The following is a 16,267-nucleotide window of genomic DNA, read 5'->3' on the forward strand; positions in this document are numbered from 1 at the left end:
ATATATTAAGTACAATCAAGCAGATAAAAACGCATAGACCGCCGGCCACATATTTAAAAGCACCTCACCTGTGACAGTTTAAAAAAGAAAAAAGGTGAAAAGATTGATACATGTATATATATATAAACTGATATTACCGTCACTGTTGTCAAATCATGACTTATATCTATATCTTCGTGTCCCTGTACAGAAGTGGCATGACAACTGATTTCGGTTTCAAACTGAACGTCATTAATGTCAACTTCACTCATAACAAGTTTTTTTCTTGCACAATATTTCATTGGTTTTGTTTTCAAGCCAGTGTCAATTGCTTCACTGTACCTGCGAGCTTTAGCACTTGTTGTCGTCTGGCGAGGCTTTGGTCTGTAAGGAGTTACGGATGGTGTGGGTAGGTTTACTGTTGGTACATAGTCCACATGTAATGGGTCTTTACTCTTACACCCAAACACAAAATGTGCCCCACAAACACGTGTATAATCGGTAACAGTGAATTTATCCTTTCCATGAAAACGTCGACCTGCTGCAAAAATTCATGCTTTCCTCCGATGTTCAGGTCTTTTAGGGATTTTGTGAAATGGTATTTTCACATCAGATCGTCTATTACTGCAGCCAGCAATACAACAGTAGTCCCTACCTCCCATTTCCTCGATAATATTTCCAGTTTTTAACTTTCAACAAGAATAACGTAACTAAAATTCGGATAGTTACAATTGTCCGACAGTTTTAATCTGGGTCATTTTGTGGTTGTTATTTACATGTTTTACTCCACGTGTAATTCCAGGTCTCTGATAGGCGAGTTAAAAATACTTTAAAAATGTCAATAAACTACAAACACAGTGGTTGGTCAGCTATCCTATCACGTTTTTAAGTAAAGCGTTCAATTACACACTCAGACTATTTCAATGTTCAATCTCAACGCAGTTCGCTCCAAAAATGAAAATTAATCGGTAAACAAAAAAAATGTCACAAACTTTACACGCTGTAATCTATCTATCGATCTCTCTAGCCCCCAGTTTTTGTCTTATCGTTTAATCACGTTAATTCCCGGATTAACGGTAATTGGTTCGCGCATGCGCATGGAGTTCGTGAAATGGTCTATTCTGTCTCTTAAATGTTTATATTCGGATATCTGTTATTATGATGCACTAAGTCTTTCTAGCTACATCATCACAAATGTTCTGTTGTCTGAATTTAGTATTTCTGATAGTTCAGTTCAATATAACACTGTTACTGTACCAAACACAAATCGTTTATTTGTATTGTCGTTGCTATCGCTGATCAAATCCTACCGTTGCCCTGTATGCAAATCAAGTTACTGCAGATAGCCGTGTCTGTAAACAATCTCCTTTACGATAAAATTACCTGAAGTGTATTATCGGTGGTCATCTGAAATATTGGACATTGCGTAAATGAAATAGTAATATTATAACTTGGAGAACTCTAGAAAATTTAAGAGGTGAATTAACACACTTTATGGCCTCAGAAGTTATGTAATAAATTCTTTATGAAGAACACACAAAAAGCTCGGATGTGTTCAAATAAGAGAAAACCTAACAATACATACAGCAGAATAATTATAAAGCGCTTCGTATTAAAGTGAATATAAAACAAAAAAGCAAACTTTACGATACCGCTCGGGTTGTTTTATTAATTTAATGACTATCTTTAAATGCGGTTGTTTCTGTCTCTGTAAGATGTAAGCATATATTCGTTAATCTACTTTTATGTTTCAACCGGAGTTTTAGTACAAATGTCAAACAAAATTGATGGTGCATCACGTTTAAACTCCTGAAAGTCAAATTCTCATATTTTTTGTTTTCGAATTTATTTTTATACCAATATTACGTATCAGCTTTTGATAATAAGATATCATTGGAATGGCTTCTTTTTGAAATAACCTAACATTTGTGTTGTTTAAATAAATAATGACGGAACTCATTTTTAATGTTATTGCTTTTATTTGACACATTGGATTTTCGAAGCTCCGTAACCAATTAACAGGTTAGAAATCTAGTTTAGTGTAAGAAGTCCTGATGAAACCAATTTTTAAAGTAAATCAGGGAAAGGGTTTTATACATGCAGACGTCTAATATATATATGCATGTCACATAATCTGAAAAAAACAAACACAACAAAACAACTGAACGTTAGCTTTAGATTTCTTTTATATCCTGACCCATACATACAGTTTTTAGCTCGTCTGACTTTTCAAACAAAAATCTACGAGGTATTGTCGACACTTGATCGTCGGCATCGGCGTCGGGGTTGGTTAAATTCTTTGTTTAGGTCCATCTTTTCTCAAAAACCATTAAGCTACAGCTTTAAAACTTTGCACGCTTGTTTATCATTGTTAGGGGACTATGTTGGCTAAGTATCATAACTCCGATATGCTGTTTTGTCAGAATCATGGCCCTTTTTGTACTTAGAAATTCTGAACTATGACTTTTTCCATTTATACTGGCCAGCACTTGCAGACCAGCGACGGCACCCGTCGGCGGTGCTCTTGTTTAAAATTATGTTATAAATGTCATCAATAAGTACAAGATGCATAAGACATGTGTAACTAGGGTAGGTTTTATGTGGAGTTAAGAGTTAAAGGAGATGTTTCCCTTTGACTTAGTTGTAAGAGATGTTTCCTTTTGACCTCTGTTTAAGTTGCCGCCAAAACTGGTCACATGACCAGAGCTCTTCTGTTTAGGAGATTGTTTTTAGTCAGACATCTTGAAAGGCAGTTTGTCGGTATTTTTATAGGAGGATTTCATGGTTAGTGCTTGTTGTAAAGGCTTTATCAGATGTATACAAAGTTATAAACTACAGACTAATGTTCTGCAGTTCAGTTCCCTTTTTATAAGTTATAAATATTTTAAATCGAGATGGTTTTGAAATGACAATCTCTTTCTAATGACACATGATTCCGGGTTTTTTGCACCGTTAATAATATCCATGCATTTCCTAACTTTACAGCACAGATCACACAGTGAGACAGGGTGGAGTGAAGTAGAGAACAGGGCAGTTGGTACACCTGATTCCATAAATTGGTAAGCGTACTGTTTGATTGTTGAATTACCATTATGTATACATGTATATACCGGTATAAACCATTGTAATGTTTTATTCAAAGCCACTAGACACATTAGTTTACGACGGCATTACTTTCAATTATAGAACATGCATCTATTGTTTGTATAGAGAGAGGCTACTTTGTTTAGATATCTTTGAGAGATTTGTATATTCTTTATTGCGTAAAGATATCCTTAAGATATTGATATCTCTGAGAAGTGATATCTGCGATATTTAGTATGTTGTACTTTGTATCGTTTCAGGGTGTCGTCTCCATGTTATCATCGTCCTCTCTCGCTTTGTATTAACTTGGTAACTGATGTCACGTGTCTTAATATAAATAAGGAAGAAGAAACTCCGAATCCAGCCTTGGATGTTTATATACTAACTTTTAATGCATAAACAGCCAAAGGTAACATTTGGCGCCCAACGCGGGACTCTAGAAATAAATTGGACATGGTGGCATAGTTAAAAATAGAAACATTGGATTTTATACGGATTACAAGTTCACGAACAGAAAGCAAATGTTTAGCACAAGAACACAGACTTCGTTTTTTAGAATTAGGACGGAGAACAAGTGACATTGGATTTTAGTGAAGTTAACACAAGTGTTCGTATAACAGTACGGAACAAAGTAACGTTCATCATTTATCCACTTTAATAAGTGATTAGTGAGATACAGACAGAATTCATATTAGAACTGTTATGACTCTTTTTATTATCAGTTTTAAGCAGCAATTTTAAATCAGACTTGACACTGTACAGTGAAAATAACCCATTGTCTTATGCAAACCATCAGTGATAACCGGATGGACTTTACTATAAACAGTATTATTCAGTGGAATTCTATCAGTGATGGTCAAAAAGACAAATTTAGCAATTTGCAGTTAAAAGGAATCCATTTTGGTTCACGGCGTCAACGGAAGTCGATCAGTGATAGTCAAAAACGTCAAACTTGGCTGTCTGCGGTACGAAGGACTGTCACGTAGTCGATCCATAACAACAACACATGCTGAATGTTTGTGATGTTTATTTACACAGTAGAATATTTTGTACATAACTTTAGTAAATCACTTTGTAATTGCTTAAATCTGATCTTAACAAGTGTCATATCTAAAACCTAACTTAATCTTAATATCTATGAGACCAATTTCCTACGTCTCAGTCCAGCCGGACTGTCCTAAGCCCTTCTGACTCCGAGATATCTAAAACAGCAATATATAGCAATTCTCTAACATCAGTTATATGCATTGTCTGACAATTTGACGTATAAAACGTGAGGGTTTGATATAATAAACAATTACATAAGTGCATCATATATCACCTTGACAGTTGTGGAAAGCTTATTGATGTACTTCCTGACCTAAAACAACTTAAAAGAAATCTTTGATTATTTTACACTCGTTACCCACCGAAGGAAAAAAAATTGAATTGCAAATTAAATTTTTTCAGTCTTGAAGTACTATCTCTTGCCTTATGACATGTAAAATGATATTCAATCTGATAAAGAACATAAGAATACAATTTGAAGAAATGATATTAAAGAACAGTTTTAAAGAAAAAATCTTAAGTCATGTATGCAATTAATGTCAACAAGAACAAAGGAGAATAGAATTTTAAACTAAACAATTTTCCAATTTCATAGAAAGTCTTTTTATTTTAGATCGGCCCTTATAGCGCTCTTCTCCTTTCTTCCTACAAGACTTTTTCTTTACCCGTGTTACATCCATATTTCATAAAACCAATAACTGTAAAGTAAAGCAAAACACAGGTTGTGTTAGACTATATGCTATATAAGAGTTAGGAAAAAGATAAAAATTCGTTTAGTAACATTGCTAAATTGCTTGTAATTATTGTCGCGTGTATAGACATTTATCATGATATTTAAATTTCACTTATTTATAATATACAAAGATTTTATTCAGCAAATTAATCTTACTTTTGAATATTTCTATATTTGACTACAGATCTTAAATAATAGTAAAATGGATATGTATAATATATATTATGTATTGATAAGTAGAAAGAAAGAAAAAATAAGTTGTTTTTAGTGTTCCGCAATTTTCCAGCTGGATCATCTTCTTCGCCAAACTCCACAGGCTTCACAGCTTGTCAGTCGACTTCACCATTGTCACTTGGTTTCGACATCCTTCAACAGCGTAACACATCACCATCAATCTCTGTAACTAAGGATCTCCCGTCATCGGCCATGTTTTTGTTATAAAGTTGTACCGCACTCTCCCAGTTAATGATGTTCATCCATCTAATTTTATTGCTGAATTCTTAAATTTTCTAGAGTTCTCCAAGTTATAATATTACTGTTTTGTTTACGCAATGTCCAATATTTCAGATGACCACCGATAATACACTTAGGTAATTTTATCGTAAAGGAGATTGTTTACAAACACGGCTATCTGCAGTAACTTGATTTGCATACAGGGCAACGGTAGGATTTGATCAGCGATAGCAACGACAATACAAATAAACGATTTGTGTTTGGTACAGTAACAGTGTTATATTGAACTGAACTATCAGAAATACTAAATTCAGACAACAGAACATTTGTGATGATGTAGCTAGAAAGACTTAGTGCATCATAATAACAGATATCCGAATATAAACATTTAAGAGACAGTATAGACAATTTCACGAACTCCATGCGCATGCGCGAACCAATTACCGTTAATCCGGGAATTAACGTAATTAAACGATAAGACAAAAACTAGGGGCAAGACAGATTGATAGATAGATTACAGCGTGTAAAGTTTGTGACATTTTTTTGTTTGTTTACCGATTAATTTTCATTTTTGGAGCGAACTGCGTTGAGATTGAACATTGAAATAGTCTGTGTAATTGAACGCTTTACTTAAAAACGTCATAGGATAGCTGACCAACCACTGTGTTTGTAGTTTATTGACAATTTTAAAGTATTTTTAACTCGCCTATCAGAGACCTGGAATTACACGTGGAGTAAAACATGTAAATAACAACCACAAAATGACCCAGATCAAAACTGTCGGACAATTGTAACTATCCGAATTTTAGTTACGTTATTCTTGTTGAAAGTTAAAAACTGGAAATATTATCGAGGAAAATGGGAGGTAGGGACTACTGTTGTATTGTTGGCTGCAGTAATAGACGATCTGATGTGAAAATATCATTTCACAAAATCCCTAAAAGACCTGAACATCGGAGGAAAGCATGAATTTTTGCAGCAGGTCGACGTTTTCATGGAAAGGATAAATTCACTGTTACCGATTATACACGTGTTTGCGGGGCACATTTTGTGTTTGGGCGTATGAGTAAAGACCCATTACATGTGGACTATGTACCAACAGTAAACCTACCCACACCATCCGTAACTCCTTACAGACCAAAGCCTCGCCAGACGACAACAAGTGCTAAAGCTCGCAGGTACAGTGAAGCAATTGACACTGGCTTGAAAACAAAACCAATGAAATATTGTGCAAGAAAAAAACTTGTTATGAGTGAAGTTGACATTAATGACGTTCAGTTTGAGACCGAAATCAGTTGTCATGCCACTTCTGTACAGGGACACGAAGTTATAGATATAAGTCATGATTTGACAACAGTGACGGTAATATCAGTTTATATATATATATATATATATATATATATATATATATATATATACATGTATCAATCTTTTCACCTTTTTTTTAAACTGTCACAGGTGAGGTGTCTATAAATATGTGGCCGGCGGTCTATGCGTTTTTATCTGCTTGATTGTGCTTAATATATACATTTATGCTGTGCACTCGTATTCATGAACTTGTTGCGTTTTAATGTACAGCTCCGTTTACTTCAATACTCTGATCATGTGATTTATTTCCCTATTAAACAAAGAAGCTGCTTGAAGACAGTCTGCGGCATTTATAATGCAACAAACGCACATACTGTTCGTATGTCACATTTATAACAACATAGCAGCACATTTACAATAAATACGACACAATTTAAAAAAAAAAATATGTAAAAAAAGATTTTATTTGATTTAATTTGCAAATATTTTGGGGATAATGTCAGTGATGAACAAAGTAATAACTGTTAAAGGGAATTCCTATAGTTTTTTATGCGCATATTTCTGCGCAGCCGACACTTTCTATGGAAAACTTAAGTGAAGTCAACGTTTGTCGAAACATGTGACAGACAATCTTAAATATGAGGAATTTTGAATGAAATAACATTTTTGATAAGTTTTATCAGTAATCAAAATTAATGTTGATACTGGTTTATGTTGTATTGACAAGTACCCTGCCTGACAGGTATCTTGCCATTTTTGTGGTTGTGTTTTCACATCGCATTCTAGTACAAAGGCAATGTCGTTCATATAATGTAAGACAATTGACTTAGTACTGATAAGACCATATCACCTTTCAGATTATTTAGCATTCAATTATAGAAAGAATTAAGAATTTTTAAACATTTTTTTACTTCTAGCAGATATACATGTAATCAATTTGGTCAGGTTCACGCCATTTTCCGTTCGAACAGGTGTTGTATTCAAGCGGTCTTAACATAAAATTTAGCCTCGTGACCCATACATTTTTAGCCATTTTTATGCTCACAATACAATTATTCATACACAAGAGAAACAAGAAAAAATTCTATGAAACAGTTTTTTTTAAATTTAAAAAAATATTCTTCACTATAGGTATTTTTCATTGGAAAAAGTTCACAAGAGTGAATAGGAAACAAGATTTTTTTTCCATTTGTACCCATTATTATAAGGATATAGTTTTACAAATATGATTATGATATCAAATAACTATATAATAAAATCTGTAAAAAGAATAAACTTTATTGTGCTGTCTTGATGTATATTTTGGTTGGTATTTATGAAAAAGCAGAAAATTATGAAAATGTTGAAAAATCGCTGGCAGTTTCAGCAACAGTGGGTGTGTTCAAAACAATTTTTCACAAAAACAAACCTGGTGACCTATTGTTTTTATTTGTTCATTGTTTTCAGCACAAATTTTCCTATCATATATAAGAATTTAAAAAAAATCTATGAAAGGAAAAAAACTGTAGGAATTCTCTTTAACACATCATAACAATATTTCTCATTCATTTTTTCTTGAATTTATTATAAGTTATTTTCATTTTTTTTTTAATATTTAAGCCATAAACTAAACAGTCATATATATGAATTACTTTTCAGACAGTTTGTGATGATCACTCATATGCAAAGTCTGGAAATCCTAACTTCATAGACACTACAACAACGTCAGTACAGACAAATTCCGATGAACTTGGATGTTGTATGTTTAAAGCAATCCCAGTAAAGGACAACTTCACCCAAGTGACAGAAACTGTAACTTGTGAGATGGGAGTGCAGATTGATTCTTTTGATTCATTTAGTGGAAATAATCTTAGGGATATTGAGTTAAAGAGTAAAAACAAAGTAATAAGTACGTTGAAAGAGAAAGTATCTGTATTAACAAAGGAAAGAAACAACGCAAGGTGTAAGATATTTTGTGTTGAAAACCTGCTAAGCACTCCAGACAAAGTTCAGTTCTACACTGGACTGCCAAATAAGGAAACCTTCACAGCATTATTTGAATACTTGAAACCAAAGGCAGAAAATCTGACATTTTGGAGAGGTAAAGGTACAAAACAAACCAAAAAGGCAGGTCAATGTATCACTCAGAAACTATCATTGGAAAACCAGCTATTTGCAACCTTGGTAAGATTGAGACTGGGTTTGAGTGTTGAGGATCTTTCTGATCGGTTAAATGTGTCAGTAGGTTACTTTTCAGGAATGTTTAATACATGGGTACGTTTCTTACGATTGGAATTGGAGGACTTATTTGTTTATCCCAGTGCTGAACAAGTTCAACAGAACATGCCAGACTCTTTTCAGAAATTCCCAAATACCCGGCTGATAATTGATTGTACAGAAATATTTGTTCAGAAGCCATCCGCTTTAAAAGCTCAACGTGAAACCTGGTCCAACTATAAACATAGAAATACACATAAAATTCTAGTTGGAATAACTCCGGACGGGACTGTCGTATATGTTTCATCTCTCTATGGTGGTGCTGCGTCTGATAAATTTATAACAAAAGACTGCGGATTGCTGGATTTAATTCAGCCAGGAGACAACATTATGGCTGATCGAGGTTTTGATATTGGGGTAGACTTGAAAAAACTTGGTGCAGAGCTAAATATCCCTCCCTTTAGAAATGGAAACTATCAGCTGACACCTGGGCAAGTGGAACACACCAGACGGATAGCAGAAGTAAGAATCCATGTTGAGCGTGCTATCCAAAGAATAAAATCCTATTTGATTCTAAATTTGCAATACCAGCCACATTGCAAATGGTTGCGGAAGACATTTTCAAAACTTGCAGTTACCTTACAAATTTTCAAACACCAATTCTGAAAGCTTAAATGAAATCAAAGTTGCCAATGTGATTAAGTTGACGCATTAAATGTTAGACAGGGACTATTTCAAGGGAATAAGTATAAACAACACAATGAACATTTAATGCAATGAATGTATTAAACACTGTATGTACATTTAAATACAATGCAGATTTGTTATCTTCTATGTAAAATAGCCAATAAATACATCATTTCTAACAAACTTTTATGTTATCAGCATGCTAGCAAGTCTTATTTCATTATACATGTGCTATTACATGTGCTATCATTATCTTTCTTTCAAACTGATCTTTGGTCATATTATGAACATTGGAATACTAGTTTTTGTTTCAGAACATTTTTTAAAAGATGGCCGCGTTGGGAATCAAACCCAGACCGCGACAGCAATAGAGAAGTTTTACACTGTCGTAACCACTGACGTATCAGAAAATATGTCTAAAGAATTGATACATTTTATTGATGCAGGAAATTTAAGCAAAATTTCATCATCTTTTTCATAATCTGGAGTATTAAAGCTTTGTGTTTCAAAGATTTAACCAAAAATTTATTTATATACAAGTTACAACATGCGTATCATATTATATACATATGGGTAATAACTATGGACACTGAAAAAATACAGTCTACATTATTTATAGCGGCCACCGAAAGTGACGACAACAAGCAGGTGTCCACTTTATCCAGGTTGCGGTGTGTGGCATATAATATAAAGCTTATATGTTGACATGAGGCTATTTTTTTCTAATCATCATGTACATTGTTTTGTTATGTTACGCATAGTCCTCTTAAAACAGATGCAAAGTTTAACATTATTCAGTTACATATACATCTATAAGATCATTATGAGCCGCGCCATGTGAAAACCAACATAGTTGCTTTGTGACCAGCATGGATCCAGATCCGCCTGCGCATCCGCGCAGTCTGGTCAGGATCCATGCTGTTCAATTTCAAAGCCTATTGAAATTTGAGAAACCTTTGGCGAACAGCATGGATTCTGACCAGACTGCGCGTATATGTGAGCTAGTCTGGATCCATTCTGGTCGCAAAGCCACTATGTTGGTTTTCACATGGCGCGGCTCAATTATGTGTTATGGTGTATTTTGATGATCAGTAATTTATGGTTTGTGTCTGATTATGCTCAAGCGACCGCTAAAGAAGGTTCGACTGATCATAAATTATTAAATAAATTTTGTGTTTAAAGATTGGTGAACATTTCACAAAGAGCTTGTCTTGAAATGCAGGAAAAATTCAGAAAATAAACGTAAGTATAAATATTCCATGGCCAAATAATTTTATTTGTTAAACATTTTGCAAGCATTTTATATGAGTTATCTCTACTTTGTGTAAAGTGCAGAAACATTTCATGAAACCTGCATAACTGTTTCAGTGGTTTGAACCAAATTACAAAATAAATGTCTCTATATAGTATTTCTCAATAAATGTATGTCATTTGTGTTCAGTTTTGTTTGTTCTTTTCATAGTATTCTTAAGCTGTGTGTAAAGCATTTTACAATTTTACATAACATTTTGAAATGATACTATGGTTTCAATTACATCTGGCATTTGTAGTGGCATTTACATATTGATCTATCAAGCCTTCTATTATCTATACCATTTCATAAATGTATGGGTCGTTACTGAACTTAACTCTTGGATATACAATCTCTGGCAACATTACATTTTCAAAGAATGTGACAAGTTTTTTCTTGCATTCTTCCCAGAACTCTGAATCAAAAAGAACCTCATGAATCAATATATCATCCTTAGTGCATAGCACAAAGTCACACTTGCCAATTCCTAAAATTCCCATTTGTCCTTGTACTTGAGTGGATTTAAAATTACATCATCATTCTCGTCTAATTTGAGACATTTCAACTTCTGCGAGGCCTCCCGTATATTTAAGTTCCAGACCGACTGTGGATTCTTGAATTCTACAATTCTGTCCTCGTTATCTGTCACTCGGTCAACAGAGGCACCCAAGAAAGGAAACTCAGAATCTAGCACTAATCCCTTTTTTTCAATTTTAAGCCTGTTTTTTTTTCAGTGTACCTTTTAGCAGCAGTACCTTCCTGTTTCAGTCCAAAAGACATAGCACTTGTCTGTTTTGTTGCTTTGTACTGCAAAAATGTTCCAGAGTCGACTTTGGATTTGTGCTTGATTTCATGCGAAACACTTTGTGAAACTTGGATGCTGTTATTCTATACTTCCTAGCATTTTTCCATTTAACACTGTCCGACTGTCCAATAGTTAAGCGTTCTAGTTTATGTCGTTCCTCCCCTGACACTGACAAAGAAGACTTCACTTTTTTACAAGCGCACTTTATTTCATTCAAACTTGGGGGAAACGTATCAATTATGTAATCCTCGGGTGTTTTTGCAGATGGATTCTGCTTTACCGTCGAGTTATTTGTACCAGAGTATCCAGTTCCGGCATATCTAAGATAGTTACAGTCTGGGTTGTGGCGTTTAAGAGCATCCACTAACTTAGACTTCCTACTTGGTACCACCGTTCTGTCAGACTCACGCATGGGGTCAAAGCCAATGCTGTCAAATGTTTGTTTCTCTTTAAGTGTTTTACCATGGTCCTGTCTGAAAATTACAATTAAAGAAAAAATAAGACATCTGTAACAGTTGTAGTATACATCACAATGTTGGGACATCAGGATATCTTTGTTGAAAAAATGTAAATGAGCCGCGCCATGAAAAAACCAACATAGTTGCTTTGTGAAAGACCAACCTGAGCTTCCGCACAGTCTGGTCAGGATCCATGCTGTTCGCTAACGGTTTCTCTAATTGCAATAGGCTTTGAAAGCGAACAGCATCGATTCTGACCAGACTGCAGATGCATAGGCTGGTCTGGATACATGCTGGTCGCAAAGCCACTATGTTTGTTTTCTCATGGCGCGGCTCAAATAGTTATGTTACGTTTTTCCGTAATGTTCAGCGAAAAATAACAAATGATATTTTCACTTCTTGAAACAGTGAAAATATAAATTTCATTATTTTCCTGAAGAGCATAAAATCAAGAGTCGCAATAGCTATATTGTGCATATTTTTTTTTAAAATATTTTCAAGCGTTAACTTCCCTACATTTGCTCGAACTGAGATACAAATTACTTAGCATTTATCAGAGTTGGCCATTTATCAATCATACTTCCTCATAATGTAAAATGTCTCCTGCAGATATTTTTAACTCATACTACGGGTTTCTTGCCTGTCAAAAAGCTCAGAGAAATTAATCTGAATATGTTTCTATTACTTATAACAAGTGTTGTCCAACATACTTCACTATCCTGATGTTGTGGATTTTTTCATCTCAACCTTCCGCTTTGATGGCTTGTTCCATTGACAGAGTATGTCCGTACAAGATTTGTCATCAGGCAACTGATTAAGTCCTTGTGCAACAAAGTCTTCTACCGCAAATAGTATGGCTGCGATATGACTGCAAGCCTCACCGCATCTGAAATGATAATAATATGGAATATGTTGAGGCTTGAACTTTTAGTCTTATTTCTATCATGCTTAGTCTCTGAATATCCTAGAACAGATTCTTTTAAGGTAAAATGGCGCACTGGTAGGTCATTTGTCCAGTTTATGTTTATGCTCCTGGAAGAAATGCACATGAAAGCCGACTCGGACTTGAATGAACAAATATAATAAAATCTGTAAAAAGATCATTTTGAAGCAAAGAATGCAACCAAGAAGAATAACAGCATACTCGGTTTGACCGAGTCTGTTTATGAGAGGATATGAAATGTGCCCTGTCCGCAAGGGTTCCCGGGTTCGAGCTCCGGAGTAACTGCACAGTTTTCTATGAATGCATGTAACATTTTTTAAGATAATATAACAAATTAAAAGAAAGAAATATATACCCTGCTACACAGGCACATGCTCCCCCTACAGGATAGACTGTCTGCTTGTCTATAGCAGCGTAGGTCTGGTAGACCTGGCCCTGGTATGAAGCAAAGACCTCAACATGTATCAGGTATAGGTCTTGTCCCTCGTCTTCAACAATCTTGTGCTCCAGTTTCTGAAAGAAGCCTTCCTCAAAGTACTTATATGCCTTTAACGATTTGTATGCACGAACACTGTCCTTGTCGAATGTTTTCTGGCGACTGTCAATCAGATAGTATTTTAGTTTTCCTATGTCAATATCTGGGACATTACACAGATTTCTAGTCCAATTAGAAGTAGAATCGATAAACCATTGAATTGAAAACCTTTTCGCCGATTTATCCATCGGAAAACCCCTTTTACATGTGTATAAAGTATTCTTTTGTTTGCAAAAATCGATAACAATTGTTAGCCCCCAGTTTTTCAAATCACGTTAAGTCTGGAGAATTCTCGCTTAGAATGCGTCTATCGATCAAGACTTTTCCAATACTTAGACGCTTGCCGTGAAATGGTCTATTGTGACCTAGTGGCATTACCGGTCAACAGATTTGTAAGTAACTAAGGTGATTGAACATTCAGAAATTGCAGTTGTTCCAGGCCTAGATTGAACTTGTCACCTATTTTTTTTCAGAAGTTTTGAAAGAATAAGCAAAGCATAACTACATACCCTGTTTAAGACTGCAGTTTTTGAAACTAGCAAATTTTATAAGTTTCAGATGTAATTATTTGATACTTTGTCTGGAGGTGAATAATGTAGAAAGTCTGAGAGAAATTCACCATGCATGATATCAAAGTTAATTAATTAATTGGTAAAGGGATCAATCTTTCACATAATTTTCTCTTCATAGCCTATATTTCCTATCTTGTCATAAAATTCATAAACTATCTAATATCTATAATTGTCATCTTTTCAGAACCATCTCACTTTAGTGTATATCTAAAAAAAAATAATGTAAACAAACTGTTGTTACAGTTTTTGACCTCAGTGTTGAAATTCCTGACCTGATGTCAGCATCCTAAAATCAAATTTATTTAGTATATTTAAAACATTATAGTATACTCTGTGGTTTATACCACTTAATTGATTTGACTAAAGACAAAATAGTTGGTTGTTTGATTAGTTTTGTGTAGGTTTAGTTAGATTATTTTATGTAGAAGCTATTCACAGCTGCCTGACCTTGCATGGTCTATTTTGAGATAGTAAACATTGGTATTCCCTGGGATTCCTGATTTGATTGGTTCTGGCTTAAATTTGATTGGCTCACTGGAAATAGACATGACGTCATAAGATCAGGTGACTGAATACCTGTACAATCTTGGCAACCACTCTAGCAACCAATTCTATATTTAGATTGTACACTTCATTGATTATAAATCTATTTCAGGTATATAGTACTAAAGTAGTAGTGAATAATAAACAGTAGAAAAAATTTAGGTTGTTGATTTTTTTTGTTCATTTAAAGTTAAGTTATTTTAAAAGAGGGCTTATTATAAAGCAGATCAATTGTTTTATTGATCAGCCTAATTTATACTTTAGGTGTAAAAAAAGTCTTAAAAAAAGTATTAATTACAGGTCATAGTGACATAGTTTATGGAACTCAGATTATTGAATAACAATTGAAATCTAAATACCATGAATTGAGTAATTGGTCAATTTCAATGAAATCTTGAAAAAAGAAAATGAAATAAATAAAGGAGTGAATGCGAAAACGCCTTCAGTGAAAGATAAGAGGTTGACTTCAGAAGTTGATTGTTGAAGTGAGTCCTTGAAAGCAAAGTGAATTAAATCTATAGATTGATGAGATAACGGCAAAACGAATTAAATTTATTGCTGAGTTAAAAACAAAGTGAATTAAATAGATTGATGAGATAACGGTAAAATGAATTAAATCTATTGCCGAGTTGAAAGCAAAGTGAATTAAATAGATTGATGAGATATTGGCAAAACGAATTAAATCTATTGCCGAGTTGAAAGCAAATCGACTTAAATAAATTGAGGTGTTGATAGTAAAGTGAACTAACTATATTGAAGGGTTGATAGCAAACTGAACTAAATAGCTTGAACGTTGAAGAGAAAGTAAACTAAATAAGTAGAAAGGTCAGCGGTAAAGCGAACAAAAATACATTGAAAAGACAATGGCAAAGTAAACTAAATATATTGACAGGTCAGCGGTAAAGCGAACCAAATACATTGAAAAGTTAATGGCAAAGTAAAATAAGCATATTGAAAGGTCAGCGGTAATGCGAACCGAAGACAATGAAAAGTCAGCAGCAATGTGAATCAAATATATTGAAAGACTGACAGTAAAGTGAACTATATAGATTGAAAGTGAGCTATAGAAGTAGAAAGGTTGACGGCAAACTGAATTTAATAGATTGAATGCGCATTGAATATTTTGAAAGGTTGATGGCAAACTGAATTAAATAGATTAAATATGAATTGATGATATTGAAAGGTTGACGGCAAACCGAATTAAATAGATTGAATGTGCACAAAATATTTTGAAAGGTTAACGGCAAAGTGAATTAAATATCTTAAATGCGCGCTGAATATTTTGAAAGGTTGACGGCAAACTGAATTAAATAGATTGAATATGAATTGATGATATTGAAAGGCTGACGGCAAATTCTGACCAATTTTCATGAAGATCCATTGAAAAATATGGCCTCTAGAGGGGTCACAAGGTTTTTCTATTTTTAGACCTACTGACCTAGTTTTTCACCACAGTTGACCCAGTTTCAAACTTGACATAGATATCATCAAGATAAACATTCAGACCAACTTTCATACAGATCCCATGAAAAATATGGCCTCTAGAGAGGTCACAAGGTTTTCTTATTATTTAACCTACTGCACTAGTTTTTGATGGCACGTGATCCAGTTTCAAAATTAACTAGATATCATC

At 34.2% G+C, this 16,267-nt stretch overlaps 1 protein-coding gene across 1 annotated transcript; it reads right to left on the bottom strand.

Moving 5' to 3' along the window:
• Nucleotides 1-9,680: 9,680 nt before the first annotated feature.
• On the bottom strand, nt 9,681-13,812 carry LOC123544443 (uncharacterized). Its single transcript, XM_045330519.2, has 3 exons — nt 13,340-13,812; nt 12,752-12,927; nt 9,681-12,056 (listed from the first exon to the last, which is right to left on the bottom strand). The coding sequence occupies exons 1-2, from the start codon at nt 13,705-13,707 to the stop codon at nt 12,756-12,758; spliced, it is 540 nt and encodes a 179-aa protein (XP_045186454.2). The 5' UTR covers nt 13,708-13,812; the 3' UTR covers nt 9,681-12,056; nt 12,752-12,755.
• Between the last annotated feature and the right edge of the window lie 2,455 nt (nt 13,813-16,267).

This window comes from Mercenaria mercenaria, unplaced genomic scaffold (genome assembly GCF_021730395.1).
Source record: "Mercenaria mercenaria strain notata unplaced genomic scaffold, MADL_Memer_1 contig_3011, whole genome shotgun sequence".
Taxonomy (NCBI): Eukaryota; Metazoa; Mollusca; class Bivalvia; order Venerida; family Veneridae; genus Mercenaria; species Mercenaria mercenaria.